Raw genomic sequence first — 16,687 nt, 5'->3', positions numbered from 1 at the left:
GATGGGAACGGGAGCCCCGCCCCCTCCGCCGCTTGCCCCGCCCCCTCCGCCGCTTGCCCCGCCCCCCCGACGTGGCGGCGAGCACGAGGCGGGCGGCGGTTGAGGGCGCGGCGTCGGCGCCTGTCGCCCGCTGAGGGGAGAGGGCGGGGGTCGGTTGGGGAATTAGTAAAATTTACTCGTTGATGATTTAAATCTTGTGGAGAGGCGGGAAGTTCTCGGTTTCAGCTTCTCCTCGCCCGCTGCTGCAGGCATGGGTTACCTCAAGCTGTTGGTGATGAAGGACTTCAAGTCGTGGCGGGGGCAGCAGGTTATTGGCCCCTTCATGAGGTTCAGCTGCATCATCGGGCCCAATGGATCAGGTAGCAGGCTGGGGAGAGGGAGGGTGGAGGGTTAGTGGCCAGCTGGTGGCCCTTCTCCAGCATAGCTATCAGGATTGAGGTTTTGGGGTCTTTGCCGGGTCTTTTCTGTGAACGCCGCAGGCCTGATGGAGAAGAAACAGCAGCAGTGCAGGTGCGGGCTCAGGAATAGGGCCAGCATGGCTGCACTGAATGGGTGAGGATGGTGGTAGCTTGCCTGTTGAGGAGGAGAGTTGCAGGGCTTGGTGGAGGGGAAGTAAAAATTCGTGGGCCTGCTTAAAATCTCTTCATCTGCACCTGAGGGGGTGACAGCACAAGCAAAACTTTGGAGGCTCTTGAACTGCCATTGCTTCTTTAACTGAAAGTATAGATTCTTCCAGTACGGAAGGACAGAGGTGGGGTGGTTGAAAGAATTTCCATCTCTAGTTGTCTTCTTTACTCTTTCCAGCCCTTGTAGAATAAGTGATTTGCAAACAGCACACCTTGCTTTTGCCACTCCAGTTCGTAGTTCAGCTTATTGAGGTCACATAAAGATAGTTTACTTTGATACTCTGGGTTGTAAACTGTAGCAATGGAAAGCTGCTTCTTGATTTGAGTCTGTGGTTTTTGCCATATGCGTAAATGCCTCTGGGAAAGAGAGAGTAGCTTTGCAGCATGGTGGCTGCTTTGTAGTTTAGCTCACAAGAGCCTTGGTTTGTAGATGTGACTCCATGTTTTTATCCCGTGGATGCTGGAACTTTTTAAAATTTGATTCACTTCTTCTGAAAGCTCCATTCAACAAATGGGATTTCATCTTCTATTTGCTAAAGAACAATATGATAGGAGGTGAGGATTGTCCTAACAAAGAGCCACAAGGATGGGCTTAGCGTTTGATCTTAGTTTCCCCAGTCTGTTAATATTTTAGTTTATGATTTAGATTTTTAGATCCTGTTGTTTCTTCGCTTATCTAATCAAGTGAGATCTATGAATGTAAGTAACTATTATTTAGCATTATGATCATATTCCTTATCATCCTATCCTCACTGTTCCCTATTGGGAAGTCTCAGAATTATGGATACTTTTTCCAGGTACTGTTCCAGTTAATTCTGAATACATTTTATAGGTGAATCTGGGGAGAAAAACTGTGACTATTGTGTAATCTCTGAATTAAGTATTTATCTATTTTCCCCCTAGTATTCTTCCTTTCATGATGTTTTGGAGAATAAGTCAAAATACTGCCGAAGTAGCAAGATTGAAGGCAGGAAATAAGCTGTCAACAGAAATGCTCAAGACTAAAGGGGAAAAACAAAAAGAGGATTCAGTTAAGAGAATTGTTGTCTAAGGAGTATGATCAGATAACTTTGTTGCTGTGGTTAATGGATCTGGGAAAGTACTTGTGTTCTTTAGAACACTGGAGTTCCAGTGTAAAAGTTCTAGTTATGTGATGGAGTGCTTATGCAGCAAACCTCATTGACTGCATTAGATGAAGGAAACTACCAAGTAAGGATTATGATGTTGCTCACTCAATTTAAGTAATGATCTCTGGAGATGCCTGGGTAAGAAAAATTTGTTCAACAAGGCTGAACAAATAACAAATCATTTTTGTGATGATTTTTATTACAGACAGGCCGATTATCTGCTGCCAGTGTGTTACATCTTAGAAATGTATTTCTTTTTTATGTGCAATATTTTTGTCTCAATGAAATACAGAATTAGAAGTAGAATTAATAAAGACTTCTGCTTTTTTGTATCTTTTTTAGTTAATTGTTAATCAAATGCCTCCGTTTCTGCCATGTCAAAGCAATTCTTTTTTTTTTTTTTTTTTTTTTAAGGAAAATCCAACATAGTGGATGCTGTTAGTTTTGTGATGTGTGAAAAGGCATCTAATTTGCGAGTTAAAAGTGTTCGAGAACTTATTCATGGAGCACATGTTGGAAAACCAGTTTCTTCTACAGCTAGTGTGAAGATAGTATATTGTGAAGAAGATGGGGAAGAAAAAACATTTTCAAGAGTTATCCGTGGTAGGTAGGAGATTCTGTTGCATGTACTTTCTGTTGTCTAATGTATAAAAAATGGAGACCAAGAATATTCAACTTTGAATTTCAAATGCCTAACCCTCTTGCATATTTTGGAGGATTAAGCCCATGAGTATTGCAATACTTCTTATAGTCCTTCAGTAGCATTTTGATAGCCAAGTGTTATGACTGAAAAAACATACTGGGGCAAAGTTAAAAAACTAAACAAGTGATTAATACATGTTCTTTGCTCTGTACATTGATCTGTAGATATTCACTTGGAATATGTAGATGGTGTAGGCTTTAGAAAATGGGGTCTGACCTAGCTGCAGGCATGAGCACTTAAGCATCTGTCAATACCTTTTGGAAGCATGCAACTAGAATTTTCATACAGAAAAATGAAATTATTGAAATGACTAAGGGAGTAATCGAAATCTATTTTCTTCTTTGAGGAAATCACTCAGTTAAATTGTTCCACTAGTTTAGTTCTTTTCTTACGGACTTTGTGTTGTAGCCATTTTATAGTAATTTTTTTTTTTTTCCTCCTTTAGGTAGTTGTTCTGAATTTTTTTTCAATGATAAACCTGTCAGCCGATCTACTTACATATCTGAGCTTGAAAAAGTAGGCATACTTGTCAAAGCTAGGAACTGTCTTATTTTTCAGGTGAGCATTTAAGGTACTTCTTAGAAGCTTTTATTTTCTTTATGATTATTTCATAGGAGTACACACTTACTATTTGACAGAAAAGAGGGCACCCTTAGCTAATTTCAACCCAATACATTTTTTTTTTTTTTCTCACCTCGGCGAAGAATTACAAGACTGCAAAATAGAAATAATGGGGTTTGTGTGTACATGCGTGCACTAGTAAGACAGAAGCTAATCTGGAAGAAATTGAGTACTTGTGTTATTCGGAGTATATATGAAAATGTGTGTCTCTATAAATGTTTAGTGTATTAAATTCTAGGACTGTTATATTTAGGAAAACATAATTTTATCTTAAAACACTCCTGTTGGTCAAGATGCATGAAAATTTACAGGATTTTTTATTAAGACTGTGGGATTGAAAATTGTACTGTGTTATTAGTTCACAAGTATTTAGCAACATAGGTCAGAAATGCCATATACTTATGATGAATATATTTCACAGGATTGCCTGCCTTACAGTTGCTGTGGCAAATTCCCAAGGAAGAACTGATTCTTTCTTTTTGTAGAAACCCTATATATGCATTCTTATTGTGATAATAGTCTCTATGATGAGGGCATTTGCCCACTATACAAATAGAATAAAAATCACAAAACTTATTTCCTACACTTGCCTGAAAATAGTAACTCCTTCAGATCTGTGAAGATTTGAGCAGCTAATGCATGGACAAAAACTGTGTGCCCATTAACTCTGGGAGTTATATAATCTTCTAGTGCATTGATTTGAGCTGTTTTTCTTTTGAAATACTTGGGGGGAGGGGGTGGGGAGCAGTTCGTTTTTCATTGAAAATGAGTTTCAGTTCCTTTAAAGAAGCTAACAAGATTTAATTTTGTCATTGTGATATGCTCAGTGATTGATTGTGCAGGTTGATTTAGGTTGAAGGTGTTTTTCATAGACCATATCTGACATTCTAAAACTTTTAGTGATGTCCTTTAATTAAAGTGAGGTGGCTAGGTGATATTCCTTTTGGTACTAAACTTTTCCTTGGATTTGAATCTAAAAGTATTTCCATGCAATTCTGTTAACCAGAAATATATCCGGAGATAAATCTCTACTATATGCTCTTAAAGAAATTCATTAGACAACATAATGATCTACAGTGCTGCATTTTTTTTGCAACTTTGTTTTAGGGAACAGTAGAATCAATTGCAATGAAGAAGCCGAAGGAGAGAACTCAACTTTTTGAACAAATCAGTAATTCATGGGAATATGCTGAAGACTATGAACGAAAAAAGAAAAAAATGCAGAAAGCAGAAGAGGATGCGCAGTTTAATTATAACAAGAAAAAAAGTGTTGCAGCAGAACGCAAACAAGCAAAGATAGAGAAAGAGGAGGTAACTCAAAGTTACTCCTTTTTTTGCATGTTAAGATCTCAGATTTTACATCTTTTATGAACTTAAATACAGGTTTTCTTAAAAAAAAGGACACAAACTTCTGTTTTTCATCTAGTGTTTTTTTCAGTATCATGTACTATATAATAACTTGGTATAATTTAAAAGGGTAGAGGAATACATGTAATAAAATGTAAATAAATGAAAGTGTGGTTTTGCCAGTATAATTGTTGACTTACACGTTTTATGACTAGTGCACGTTACTGGAATTACAGCTACTGGTCTGTCATCTTACATCACTTTGGAGTTGAAATTAGAATCTTAATGATTAAAAATACTTTTTATAAACCATGAATAAAATTTTGATGTTGGTAGGCAGAGCATTACCAGATGCTTCTCAAGGAACTGAATGAAGAAAGGATTCAGCTGCAGCTTTTCCAGCTTTATCACAATGAAAAAAATATTGACTTTGTGAAAAAAAGGTTGGATGAAAAGAATAAGGAGACTAGTATCAAGAGACGGTCTCTTTCTGCAGCAGAAGATACATTCAGAGCCAAGAAAAAAGTGCTTGGTGTACTAAACAGAGACCAACAGCACATGGAAAGAGAAATGAAGTAGGTTTTTGAATCAGATTCTCTGATACTTGAGTTAAAGCATAGTCTGCACTGGGAATTGCTTGGCAGGCATGTATTTCCTGTTAAAGCAGTTAGGTGATACCCCAAGGCTATGGAATTCAGTTTGTAGCAGTTACTTTAGTAATATCTAGACACTGATTTCATCTCCACCACCATGCCCAGGTTGTTGATAATTTCATTATATAAATATTTGTTTGCTATTAAATTTTTAGGAGGTTATGCTTCACTTCTTAAATTTCTATTTTCAGTGGATATTTAAAAAAAAAAAAAATCACCTGTGGGTATGTAACCTTGCAGTTGATAACCGATTGTTTGCATGTGTGGTTGGGAAAGGGTTGTTGTTTTTCTTTTTTTGGTGTGGTTTTGTTGTTTTGGATGTGGTTTGGGGTTGTTGGTTGCTTGGGTTTTTTGTTTGTTTACTTTGGGTTTTATTTTTTTAGGACTCTGGAAGCATCACTGATTCAGCAGAAACCCCTCTATATAAAAGCCAAGGAAAACACTTCCCACCAAATCAAGAAAGTAGAAATGTCTAAAAAATCTCTAAGGGACAAGGAGAAATCCTGTGATAAGGAAAAGCAGAACGTAAAAGAACTAGAGATAGAATTGAATGATATTGAGAAGGCATGGAGAGCATTTGAGAAGAAAGCTGAAGAGGAGATACTACAGAGAGCAGCAGCTATTGAGCTGGGAGAAAGTCAGGTGAATTGGGAGGCCAAAAAGTACTGTTTGCTAGTGAAGTCCAAAAATCCCCACTGACAATGGAGAAACCATTGTTTCGCCAATAACCTGTAATTTCTAATGATCTCTTGCTGTTGAGCTCAAACAAAACCGAAATTGTAACTTTTATTTAGAGACTGTTTCATTGGATGAAGAGAAATGATGATGCAGCCTCTTGGGAGTGGGCTGTCTCCTTTCTGGGGGCAGGGAGGGGGAGGAAGTCAGATCTCACAGAAGTTCCAAGTGTGGAACACTTCTTGGAAGTAAATTGCATAAGAGAGAAAGTTGCACAGAGATTTAGAAATTCACCATTGTGAGACTGGAAATGGTAAGCATCTCTCCTAGGCTGTGATGTGCATCTTCTAAGCAATGTGAGAAGATAATCTTATTAGACGAAGCAGTGAATTTTCAGTGAACAGGGAGTTGAGAAGAGTTTGATGGAAACTTTGGAAGGGTTGCACACAGGGACTGTCATCTGTGGATTAGGATTATAGCTACATGTGATTATCCATGGTTAGGTTGTTCTCTCTGGTTTGGTGTTTTGGGGTTGTTTTCTTTTTTTGCCCTTCTTCATGGAAGCCCACATAAGTACATTGTGGGAAGATAGGATAGAAAAGATCCAGTAGGATTTCAGGGTGAGAGGGTAATATTTGAGAAACGGTTTGTGAGCTGAGGTACAGAAATATGTCTTCAATGAGGAAAAAACAAGACGACAACAAAAATGGAAACAAGACTTGGTAGTATACATACCATCTACTGTGGGTCAGAATCTAAAACTGAGGTTAACTTACAAGCTATTTTAAGTTATTTTAGAAGGAAAGGACTGCATCACTTTCCAGTAAATTCACATTTGAAGAAGCTATCTTTGCAACCATATGGCCAGAAACACTTTTAAAACTAAGTGCTAGCTTCTTTTCTCCACTGTCCCTTCCTTAAAGTAGTTTCTGATCAATTAATGGAGAACCTCCAGGATTGTTCTTCTAGTTTGTGAATCTTCCTACTCTGCATTTCAGTGGCATTTGGTCAGTTAGTCATAACTTTGCAGGATTGTTTAAAATGTTTATGTTTACCTTTAAAAGAAAAAAAAAAAAACATGAACATGAGAATGCTGTAATTATAAATACCAAAACTTGCACTAATTTTGGGCTGTGCAAAAACTTAGTGTTAACCTTAAGATTGACTGTGAAGTACTGTAAACTTTATAAACTTTCCTGAAACATAAGAGTCATTAGAAGTCTGAAACAAGACCGCAGACGAGAACGTTAAGTGTAAGCTTTGGGTTGAATCTTTCTCAAATAAAATACAGCTTTTTATAATGCAGTTAATAGCTAGAAGGTCTTCTGGATAATTGGGTGGTTTCATAATCTTAAATATGATAAAGTAGGCAATTACTAATTGAGGCTGTAACAACATGAATCTTTCCACTTACAGTGGAGTTAATTTTTTTGTTTGTTTGTCCAGTTGGAGCGCTATAAAGAGCTAAAGGAAATAGCAAGAAAGAAAGTAGCTACACTAACCCAGCAGCTAGTAACACTTCGTTGGGAGGAAAAAGCAGATCAAGAAAGGCTGAAACTTAATCGAAGGAAGAAACAAGAAGTTGAGGTATTTGTATCAAGCTAGAATTATGTTTTAAGGAGAAAAATGTTTCTTTACCCCCCCCCCCCCCCGGTATAAATGTGTTAAATACTTTGACATAACAAATCCTCAGCAAAGGAGATACATTACAAGTGTTAGTTCAGTTTTCATATTGCAACAGGTTTAGCAAAATGGTTTCTAAATTTGTTCAGAAAAATGGTTGTGTGGGCCTACACTGAGGGTTTGGTTTTGAAAGCTCTAGTATTTTACAGTTACTCAGAACATATGCTTAGCTGTAATCAGTTCCTATTTCTGTAAGTGCAGTTTTTCTTTTCTGAGATGTCCTATCACTGTTGTATATCTGTATGATACTCACACCCTTTAGAGGTTTCTTTTGATTGCGGCTACCTTTTTGCTGAGATGTTTTTAAGGTCAGTTATGTGTATGTGTGTTGTAGCTGGAAAAACCTCCTTGGAGTCCACTCTTTTATTGCACTTCATAGGCGGGGTGTTTGGTGTGAATACAGATCACTGCTGTTATTTTGTTTCTGATTTCTGTTATCATTGTAGATCCAAACATGTAACAATAAAATAAGTAATTGTTTTCACTATGACTTGGTCACTATGCCCAATTTCCCCCCCCCCCTTTAATTTGCTTTAGTTAATGTATTTTTATTCAATTTGAGTAATGGAAAATACTTGTTTCAGCGTTGGTTTGTTTTTTAGTACAATGTTTTTCTGTCAGTTTGGAACCTCTATGTCAACTTCTTCACGTGTTCTTCTTGGGGAAGATTCTAGTAATCTCGGCCCAAGAAAAGCATCTTTTTTGTTTTAAAACCTATAACTTATTAAAACTATGTTTAAAGTTATTTTCTTTGATGGTGCTGTGATTCTTTGTGCTGAAGAGGTTTTCTCTGAACTGTAGCCGAACATGAAAAATCCAGTAATGGCCTTGATAAATTAATTTTCCTTTATTATTCATGGTGCAATTTGGCATCTACTATTGAAAAAGAGATGCTATTACTTCAGCATGAAATACTAGCAAGGAAGAAAATATCTATCTCCATACTTCTTCTGAATTAAGAGCTTTATATCATGCTATAAAACTGTTGTATTCCTCTGTCTTGTGTTTAACACATGCTATTTGTGATTGCATAGGGAAACATAAAACAGACTGTGGAACAGATAGAAGAGCATAAAAAACGAATAGAGAAGTTGGAAGAATATGCCAAGATATGCACGTATGTTTAAAAAATGAAAAGCTAATTGGATTTCTTGCTTATTACATATTTTCAAATTAACATAGCAGGTTTAGAATTCTGATTATTTTCTGTTCTTTCAAATTTTAATAAGAATTAGAATTCTTACTAATTCTAATTAATAGTTCAGGTACTTCAGCTGTCAGAATAAAGTAGGAAGTACGTTGTTTGAAACAGTATTATAATTGCTTCTGATTTCTTCTAGGTGTGCAAGTTACGTCACTACAGGTAGGGTGTGGGGCTATTAGTGTACAAATTCTAAGTGAGAGAACAGGGCAGTTCTGTAGTTGTGCTACTCTAGGAAGCAGTTAATATTTACATTGGGTATTAGGAGTACAGCTCAGTTCTTGCTTCCTGGGTCTTGTCTTCTACCTGATTTTTACTCTTTGTGAAATAACATATACAAGCCCTTCATTGAGCAACCTGAATTAACTTTGGCATTAGCCTGTGTTTTGTGGAGGAGGTCAGAGTAGGTGATCTCCAGAGATTTTTTCCCAACCTGTCTTTTCCTGTGCCTCTGTAATGTGTGCTTTGGCTTAATGCTTGCTGTGTGTACTGAACAAAGTTCTGCCATGGACAGGGAGCAGAAGACCCATTGTGATTGGTGTAATGCAGAATTACTTTAAGTAGTTGTAGTAGAGTGTGGAAGAGCCTTAGTGACTTTGGTAACTGTGTAGTGAGTCATAATTTTGCATGAGAATTCTCAGTCCTTAGTTTTACAGTATCAGACCTTTTTTTGATAGAGGATAAAACAGTATGGTTGCATGTTTCACAGCCAAAAACTCTCACTTGAGCTCAATTTTGAAACGTTAAAAATAGTTTATACTATAGAATGCAACTTGTCTAAGAAGTAGCTTCTTACAGATACTTAAAATCTTTAATGATTTTCATAGTCTATGACCGCAGAATGACTTTAATTTTATAAGCTAAAGGCTTGTATAAATGAAAGAGTAAATTGCTTTCCTATTTTTGCTTCCCTTCAAAGTGAATCATTAGCAGAGAAAAAACAGCAAGAGGAAATGCTAACTAAGGAAATTGAAAATTCAACAGTACGAATGGCTGAAGTCAATGAAGAATTGAACAAAATAGTTGGTGAACTGCAGAATGCCAAAATTGATTGCCATGAAGGAAGGCGTCAGCAAATGAGAGCAGAGATCCTGGAAAGTCTCAAAAGACTATATCCGGATTCTGTGGTAATTGAATGGCCTCATTTAAATGCCTTATTTTAGAATTAAGATTTAAGAGTTCTGCCTTAGACTGAGTAAGCAGCTAGAGTAAATTGGACTGCCTTGAATATTATTTTAAACTTTATGCTTGCTTGAGTGTACTTGGTGAAATAGTATTACTGAAAGAATAGTAGCATATACTGTCATTATTTTTCACAGTGTCCTGGTTTCAGCTGGGATAGAGTTAACTGTCTTCCTAGTAGCTGGTACAGTGCTATGTTTTGAGTTCAGTATGCGAAGAATGTGGATAACACTGATGTTTTCAGTTGTTGCTCAGTGGTGTTTAGACTAAAGTCAAGGATTTTTCAGCTCCTCATGCCCAGCCAGCGAGAAAGCTGGAGGGGCACAAGAAGTTGGCACAGGACACAGCCAGGGCAGCTGACCCAAACTGGCCAATGGGGTATTCCATACCATGGGACGTCCCATTTAGTATAGGAACGGGGAAGTGGGGCGGGGAATTGCCGGTTGGGGACTAGCTGGGTGTCGATCGGCAGGTGGTGAGCAATTGCACTGCGCATCATTTGTACATTCCAATCCTTTCATTATTACTGTTGTCATTTTATTAGTGTTATCACTATCATTATTAGTTTCTTCTTTTCTGTTCTATTAAACCATTCTTATCTCAGCCGACGGGTTTTGCTTCTTTTCCCGATTTTCTCCCCCATCCCACTGGGTGGGGGGGAGTGAGTGAGCGGCTGCGTGGTGTTTAGTTGCTGGCTGGGGTTAAACCATGACACACAGTTTCCAGAAATAGACAGATTACTGCTTGCATCAAAGAATAGTTTTGATCTCGTGTGATTTTTGTGGTGTTCGTTTATTTTTTTGGTTTTGGTTTTGTTTTCTTCTGTCCTCAAACATATTTTTGACTTACTTATTTTGAACAAATGAATGGGAAGGTTAGCTGTGAGACCATTTATTCCAGAAAGAATACTTCTTCCAAAGGACAATTTTGCTTCGGTACATGATATTTTTATGTTACCAACTGGTCTGTCTTTGCTTATCAGTTACCATATTCTACTTAATGGCATTACTGAAGAGTAATTTAAGTGTTTTGTGTATTGATTCTGAATTGTCAGCAGACATTGTTTTACAAGGCATATTTACACCTTTTTTTGACACTTAAAAATATTTACTCCAACACTGGGAGCCATTCCAAATAAGAACTTCTAAATAACTCTAATCGATTGAATAGTTGGTCTCTGAGTATGTCTCAGTATAATCAACCCTTTTTGATATATGTAGTCATATATAGTCAGTTGATATGTACAAGCAGGGAATTTTTTTTTAAATGTTTAGAGGGTGACATATCTCTGCTTCTTAGTGCTGCTATAGGAACATAAAAAATAAAATGTTTTCTGTTGTTTTTTGCTTCGTGATCTTTTGCAAAACCTCCTCAGAATCTGGCAAGTGTCTGATCCTGTTGTTTTCTCAAGAGATTTAAGAAATTTGCTCTTCAGCTGTTATTCAGAATTTTTTCATCCATATTAACAAGGCATTCCAAAAAAATGAAAAAAATGATTGGTATATCTTTTTGCTCACTCTTTGCATTGTGTCCCTATTTGAAAAGAACTGGATCAGACTGGTGATACCATGCTGACTTAGGGGAGAGATGGTATTCAGCATGTTCTCTGTTTAGCTTCAGGAGCTGCAAATTTAAGAGTATTTACAGATGTGACAGCTTCTAACAAATGAAAACTAGATAAATCAAATTGGTTACATAAACTCTCCCATTACAGAAAGTCTTAACAGTATCTACTTCAGCTACCCTTGTTCCTGCAATAGTTTTCCCAACACCAGCATGTGAGGCAACAGCATTGCTTCTGAGCTGCTCCTTATACTCTGGTGTACTAATTCCAGATTACTGAACACAATCCAAATTAGAGTCTCAGGATGGAAGGGTCATGACACATTTCATCATCTGGTAGTCCACTAAATACTCGGGCAGAACAGGAGGAAATCTTGGTGTCAGTCTTCTGGATTTCATAGGCAAAAAATGGCATACTGCTTCTAAATGTTTACTTCTTGGATCCATTTTAAAGCTTCTGTTCTTCTGTCAAAACATTCTTGTAATGGTTGGTGAACATTCTAAATAATGGAATAGCCATGCAGCAATGTGATTCCTGCATTATGAGTGACGTATGCGTTTTCATGGATTTGTCTGATCAACAAAGTGAATTTTGCAGCTGATGACAGTTTTTACAATTTAATCTTCAAAATGGTGTTCCTACATTGGTAGTTTTAATTGGCAAGATTGCTATTGTTACAGATTCAGTTGGGCTGTGTCAATATTTGGTTTTACAGAAATCTGGCATTCCATCTGGACTTCAAATGCCTGTGTCTGAAAGTATGTAGATCCTCTGTATAGTTTTGCATGTCTGAAACATCACATGTCTGAGCTGCAGATAGAAACATCCAAGTAGATGACACCATGTGAGAAAACTAGGAAACTAAATAAAGACCTTTGTGGTGTTATCCTCGCTTCTACTGTTTTTCAGAAAAGGGAAAAACATTTGTCAAGAGAAGGGTAGGAAAGTAGATCAACAAGCAGAAAAACTGTTCTTGCATGAATTCACAGGTTATAACTTTCAGAATGTGTATTAGTAGCTTTAATCACTCATGGAAAGCTCAACTGTACCTATAATTACAGAAATGGAACAAAAGATCTTTAGGGAGTGTGTACAGCAAAGAACTAATTACTCCTATCTATGGAGGTGTTATTTCAATATATGGCAAAACAGGCTTGATTATTTGGACTATGCAGTACAAGAAAAGCAGTTTTTATTCTTTTCATGCTATTAAAGTAAGCAGACACTTCTTTTTTGGGGGTTGAAACTGGAATGGTGCCTCTCTTGCTACCATTTTGCAGTTAACAGTTAGATTTATTTAAGACCTTATTGTCATTCAAAGATCTTACTGTGTGTTAGATATTTTCTTTCTCTCCAAACAAGATGGTTAGCTAACTTTGCTATTGTCACTCTGTCATACTTCTAGAGGTGTATGCTAGAGAATCAGAGTAAAACATTGAGATATGTAACTGTAACCTCGGGGGAAAAAATTAAATCCCTTCAGATTTTGAAGGCATACTTTGCAATTTGGATTGACTGCTACAATTTCTATTTTTTTCTGATGTATAGCCATTGTAAGAATGCAGCTGGTAGATATGCAACACATTTTCCTCTTACTACTTCAGTATCTTGTATGTGGAAATATTACTTGATAGGTAAATAACATATTAATTTTTCTCTATATTTTTATCTTCAGTTTGGAAGACTGCTTGACCTGTGTCATCCTATCCATAAAAAATACCAGCTTGCTGTTACCAAGGTATTTGGCAAATACATGACTGCTATCGTTGCTGCCACTGAAAAAACAGCAAGAGATTGCATTCGGTTCCTAAAACAAGAACGAGCTGAACCTGAAACTTTTCTTGCTTTGGATTACCTTGATGTAAGTACACTTTTCTTTTTCCTGTCATCAGGAATGTATCTCAAGTTAATACAATTGTAAATCTTGATGTTGGCTTATTTAAGCTTAACTAAAATAGGCTTAAGTGTTAAGGCAAAGCACTTAGGAGGTGAACTTCATTAAGTTCCTGTTAGCCTGTTTCTCCAGCCTGTGGAGGTCCCTCAGGATGGGAGCATGACCATCTGGCATATCAGCTATTCTTCCCAGTTTTGTGTCATCACCAAGTTTCCTGAGAGTACATTCTCCCCCATCATCCAGATGATTAATGAAGATGTTAAACAAGATTGGTTCCAGTATTGACATGGCTAGTTACTGGCCTCCAGCTGGACTTTGTGCCACCAGTCATCACCCTGTGGGCCTGTCTCTTCAGCCAGTTTTCAGTCCACCTCACTGTGTGTTCATCCAGCCCATATTCCATCAGCTTCTCTATAAGGATCTCATGGGACACAGTGCTGAAAGTCCTGAAAGGCTTACTGAAGTCTGGGTAGACGATATCCACTGCTCTCCCCTCATCTATCAGGCCAGTCACTTCATTGTAGAAGGCTGTCAGGTTGGCCAGGCATGACGAACTTGGTGAATCCCTGCTGACTACTCCTCCAAGACTTTCTTGTCATTCATGTGCCTGCAAATGGTTTCTAGGATTAGTTGCTCCTTCACCTTCCCAGGGATCAAGGTGAGGCTGACTGTCCTGTAGTTCCCTGGGTCCTCTCTCTTGCCCCTTTTTGAACATAGGAGTGACGCTTGTTTTTTTTTCCAGTCCTTAGGCACCTCTTCCAGTTACCATGATCATTCTATTAAGAGTGGCCTTGCAGTGACATCAGCCAGCTCCTTCAGCACTGGTGGTTGCATCCCATCAGGGTCCATGCATTTATGTATGTCCAGTTTGCTTAAGCATTCCCTGACCTGATCCCCTTCCATCAAGGGTACATCTTCCTTGTTCTACACTTTACCTCCAGTCTCTGGAACCTGGGATTCCTGGAGGCCAGTCTCGCTAGTAAAGATGGAGGTGAAGAAGGAATTCAGTACCTCAGTCTCTTCCATATCCTGTATCACCAGGTCGCCCATGTACTTAGAGAAACCATTTTTTTGACATCCCTTGCCAGACTGAATTCCAATTGGGCTTTGGCTTTCCTAACACCATATCTGCATGCTTAGACAGTGCCTCTATATTCTTCCCAGGTTACCTGTCCCAGCCTTCACCTTCTGTATGCTTCCTTTTTGTGTTTGAGTTTTGCCAGGAGCAACTTGTTTATCCATGCAGGCTTCCTGGCATTTTTGCCTGACTTCCTGCTCATTGGGATGATTGCTCTTAAGGCTGGAGGAGGTGATCCTTGAATATTAACCAGCATTCTTGGGCCCCTCTTCACTCTGGGACCTGATCCCATGGGACTCTAGGAAGCAGATGTTTGAAGAGGCCAAAGCCTGTTCTCCTGAAGTCCAGGGTTGTGAACTTGATTTTTGCCCTGCTCCCTCCTCTCAAGATCCTGAACTCCTCTCTTAGGCTTGCTGCAGCCAGGGCTGCCTTTGACCTTCCCGTCTCCAGCAAGCCTCTCCTTGTTGGTGAGTATAAGGTCTACTGGAGCACCTCTCTTCATTGGCTACTCTGTTACTTGGGTGAGGAAGCTGTTATCACTGCTTTCCAGGAACTGCCTGGATTGCTTATGCCCTGCTGTGTTGTCCCTGTAGCAGATACTGGGGTGGCTCAAGTCCCTCATGAGGACCAGGGTCTGTGAATGTGACGCTGCTTTTAGCTGTCTGTAGAAGGCCTCATCCCCTTGTTCTTCCTGGTCAGGTGGCCTGTAGCAGACACCCACTACAACATTACTTTTACCAGTTCTCTCCTCCGTCCTTACGCATGAGCTCTCAGTTGGCTCATAATCCTTCCCCAGGCAGAGCTCCATGCAGTTCAGCTGTTCCCTCATGTGTAGGGCAACTCCACCTCTTAGTCTTCCCAGCCTGTCCTTTCTAAAGAGCCTGTATCCCTCCATTGCAACAGCCCAGTTGTGGGAGCCATCCCACCATGTCTCCCTGATCCCAAGAAGCCCTGCAACTGCATCTTGTTTATTCCCCATGCTACATGTATAAATGTGCTTGCATTTCATGCACAGTGAAACAGCTTATACAGATTTAAGGACTATTACATACAGAGAATATGAAAACCAGATCTGTTTCTAGTCTTAGAGCAACTGAGACCCCCATTCTGTTGATCTGTACATCCTGTTCCCAGACCACTTGGATTTAGACATGCTTTGCTATTACAACGTGGATTCTAAACACTGCTTGTTTGCATTACAGGTTAAACCAATCAACGAAAAGTTAAGAGAGATAAAGGGAGCTAAAATGTTGGTGGATGTTGTACAAACTCCATTTGCTCCACTGAAAAAAGTGATTCAGTTTGTGAGTGGGAATAGCTTGATCTGTGAAACAGTTAAAGAAGCAAAACAAATAGCATTTGATGGACCAGTAAGGTTGAAAGTAAGAAGCTGAATTTTGTTGCATATGTTTTTCATTGCAGTTATGTATTTGATGCCATTTAAATCTTCTATAAGCATCCCATGAAGTATTGCAGATAAACACAGAATGGTACTACGCTGTCTAGTCTGTTCCCACATAAAAAAAACCCCAGATATATCACATGATTGTTTTCCTCTGTATGGTAGTATGTTTAAGTGATTTCCTGGGAAAAGGAGGCAAATTAGAGGATAGGTGGTCCTAGTATGTTTGTTGGTATGGTCTTTGTGATGAAGAGGAGGAGGAGGAAGGAGGGATAGTCCTGTTCTTAAAACTGTCTTATTTAAAAATACAAACTTTATCTTGCTAGCTTTTCTATGAAGAAATGCTTTCAAAAATTCTTTAAAATACCTGACAGAATCTCTTAGTTGTAGATATAGACTGTGTTGAGGACTGGAAGCTTCTCTGTCTCCTCCTGCAGTTTGTTTGTCTTGTCCATATATCTATTGCTCTGGACAGTCTGTAAAGCCCTTTTATGTACTTAGTAAACCTTTTAAAATCTTGACTAAAATGGCTTTGAGTGTGAAATCATGTTTACTTGGAATCAAGTTAAGTCACAAAAACACCCATGATGTGTACTACAATTTACACTTTCTGTTTACAAACGAGTTGTTTTGCTTCACTTCATTATCACATTGCTTGGTTAGCTCTACTGAGCCAGACATAACCTCTTAAGTTGCTAGTGTATACACAAATGTCTCATTAATTTCCTAAATACTAGGAAATTACATGATCTCATTTCCTTTTCTGATCAGTTGTAATAATACCAAAATGTGACTAGTGCCAAGAAACAACAGACTCTATTTTTGTGGCTTCATGTACGTCATGTTAGCAGGTTTGGAACAGGAAAAAAAATTGGAGTCCTAAATGTAGTTGTTGCTTGTTTCACTACCGTATCTTGGTGCACTAGTTCGT

The 16,687-nt window shown here is 38.4% G+C and overlaps 1 protein-coding gene across 1 annotated transcript in view; it reads left to right on the top strand.

Annotated features, from left to right (window-relative positions):
- Positions 1-250: 250 nt before the first annotated feature.
- SMC1B (structural maintenance of chromosomes 1B) overlaps positions 251-16,687 on the top strand; it is a 35,504-nt gene continuing 19,067 nt past the window's right edge. The window contains exons 1-11 of the mRNA XM_052789840.1: positions 251-359; positions 2,168-2,356; positions 2,902-3,014; positions 4,185-4,388; positions 4,761-4,999; positions 5,461-5,719; positions 7,199-7,339; positions 8,470-8,552; positions 9,556-9,763; positions 13,058-13,243; positions 15,557-15,736. Coding sequence (XP_052645800.1) covers positions 251-359; positions 2,168-2,356; positions 2,902-3,014; positions 4,185-4,388; positions 4,761-4,999; positions 5,461-5,719; positions 7,199-7,339; positions 8,470-8,552; positions 9,556-9,763; positions 13,058-13,243; positions 15,557-15,736 — 1,911 coding nt within the window. The remainder of the gene's footprint in view (positions 360-2,167; positions 2,357-2,901; positions 3,015-4,184; positions 4,389-4,760; positions 5,000-5,460; positions 5,720-7,198; positions 7,340-8,469; positions 8,553-9,555; positions 9,764-13,057; positions 13,244-15,556; positions 15,737-16,687) is intronic.

This window comes from Harpia harpyja, chromosome 6 (assembly GCF_026419915.1).
Source record: "Harpia harpyja isolate bHarHar1 chromosome 6, bHarHar1 primary haplotype, whole genome shotgun sequence".
NCBI lineage: Eukaryota > Metazoa > Chordata > Aves > Accipitriformes > Accipitridae > Harpia > Harpia harpyja.
This window is presented reverse-complemented; position numbering and strand designations above follow the sequence as displayed.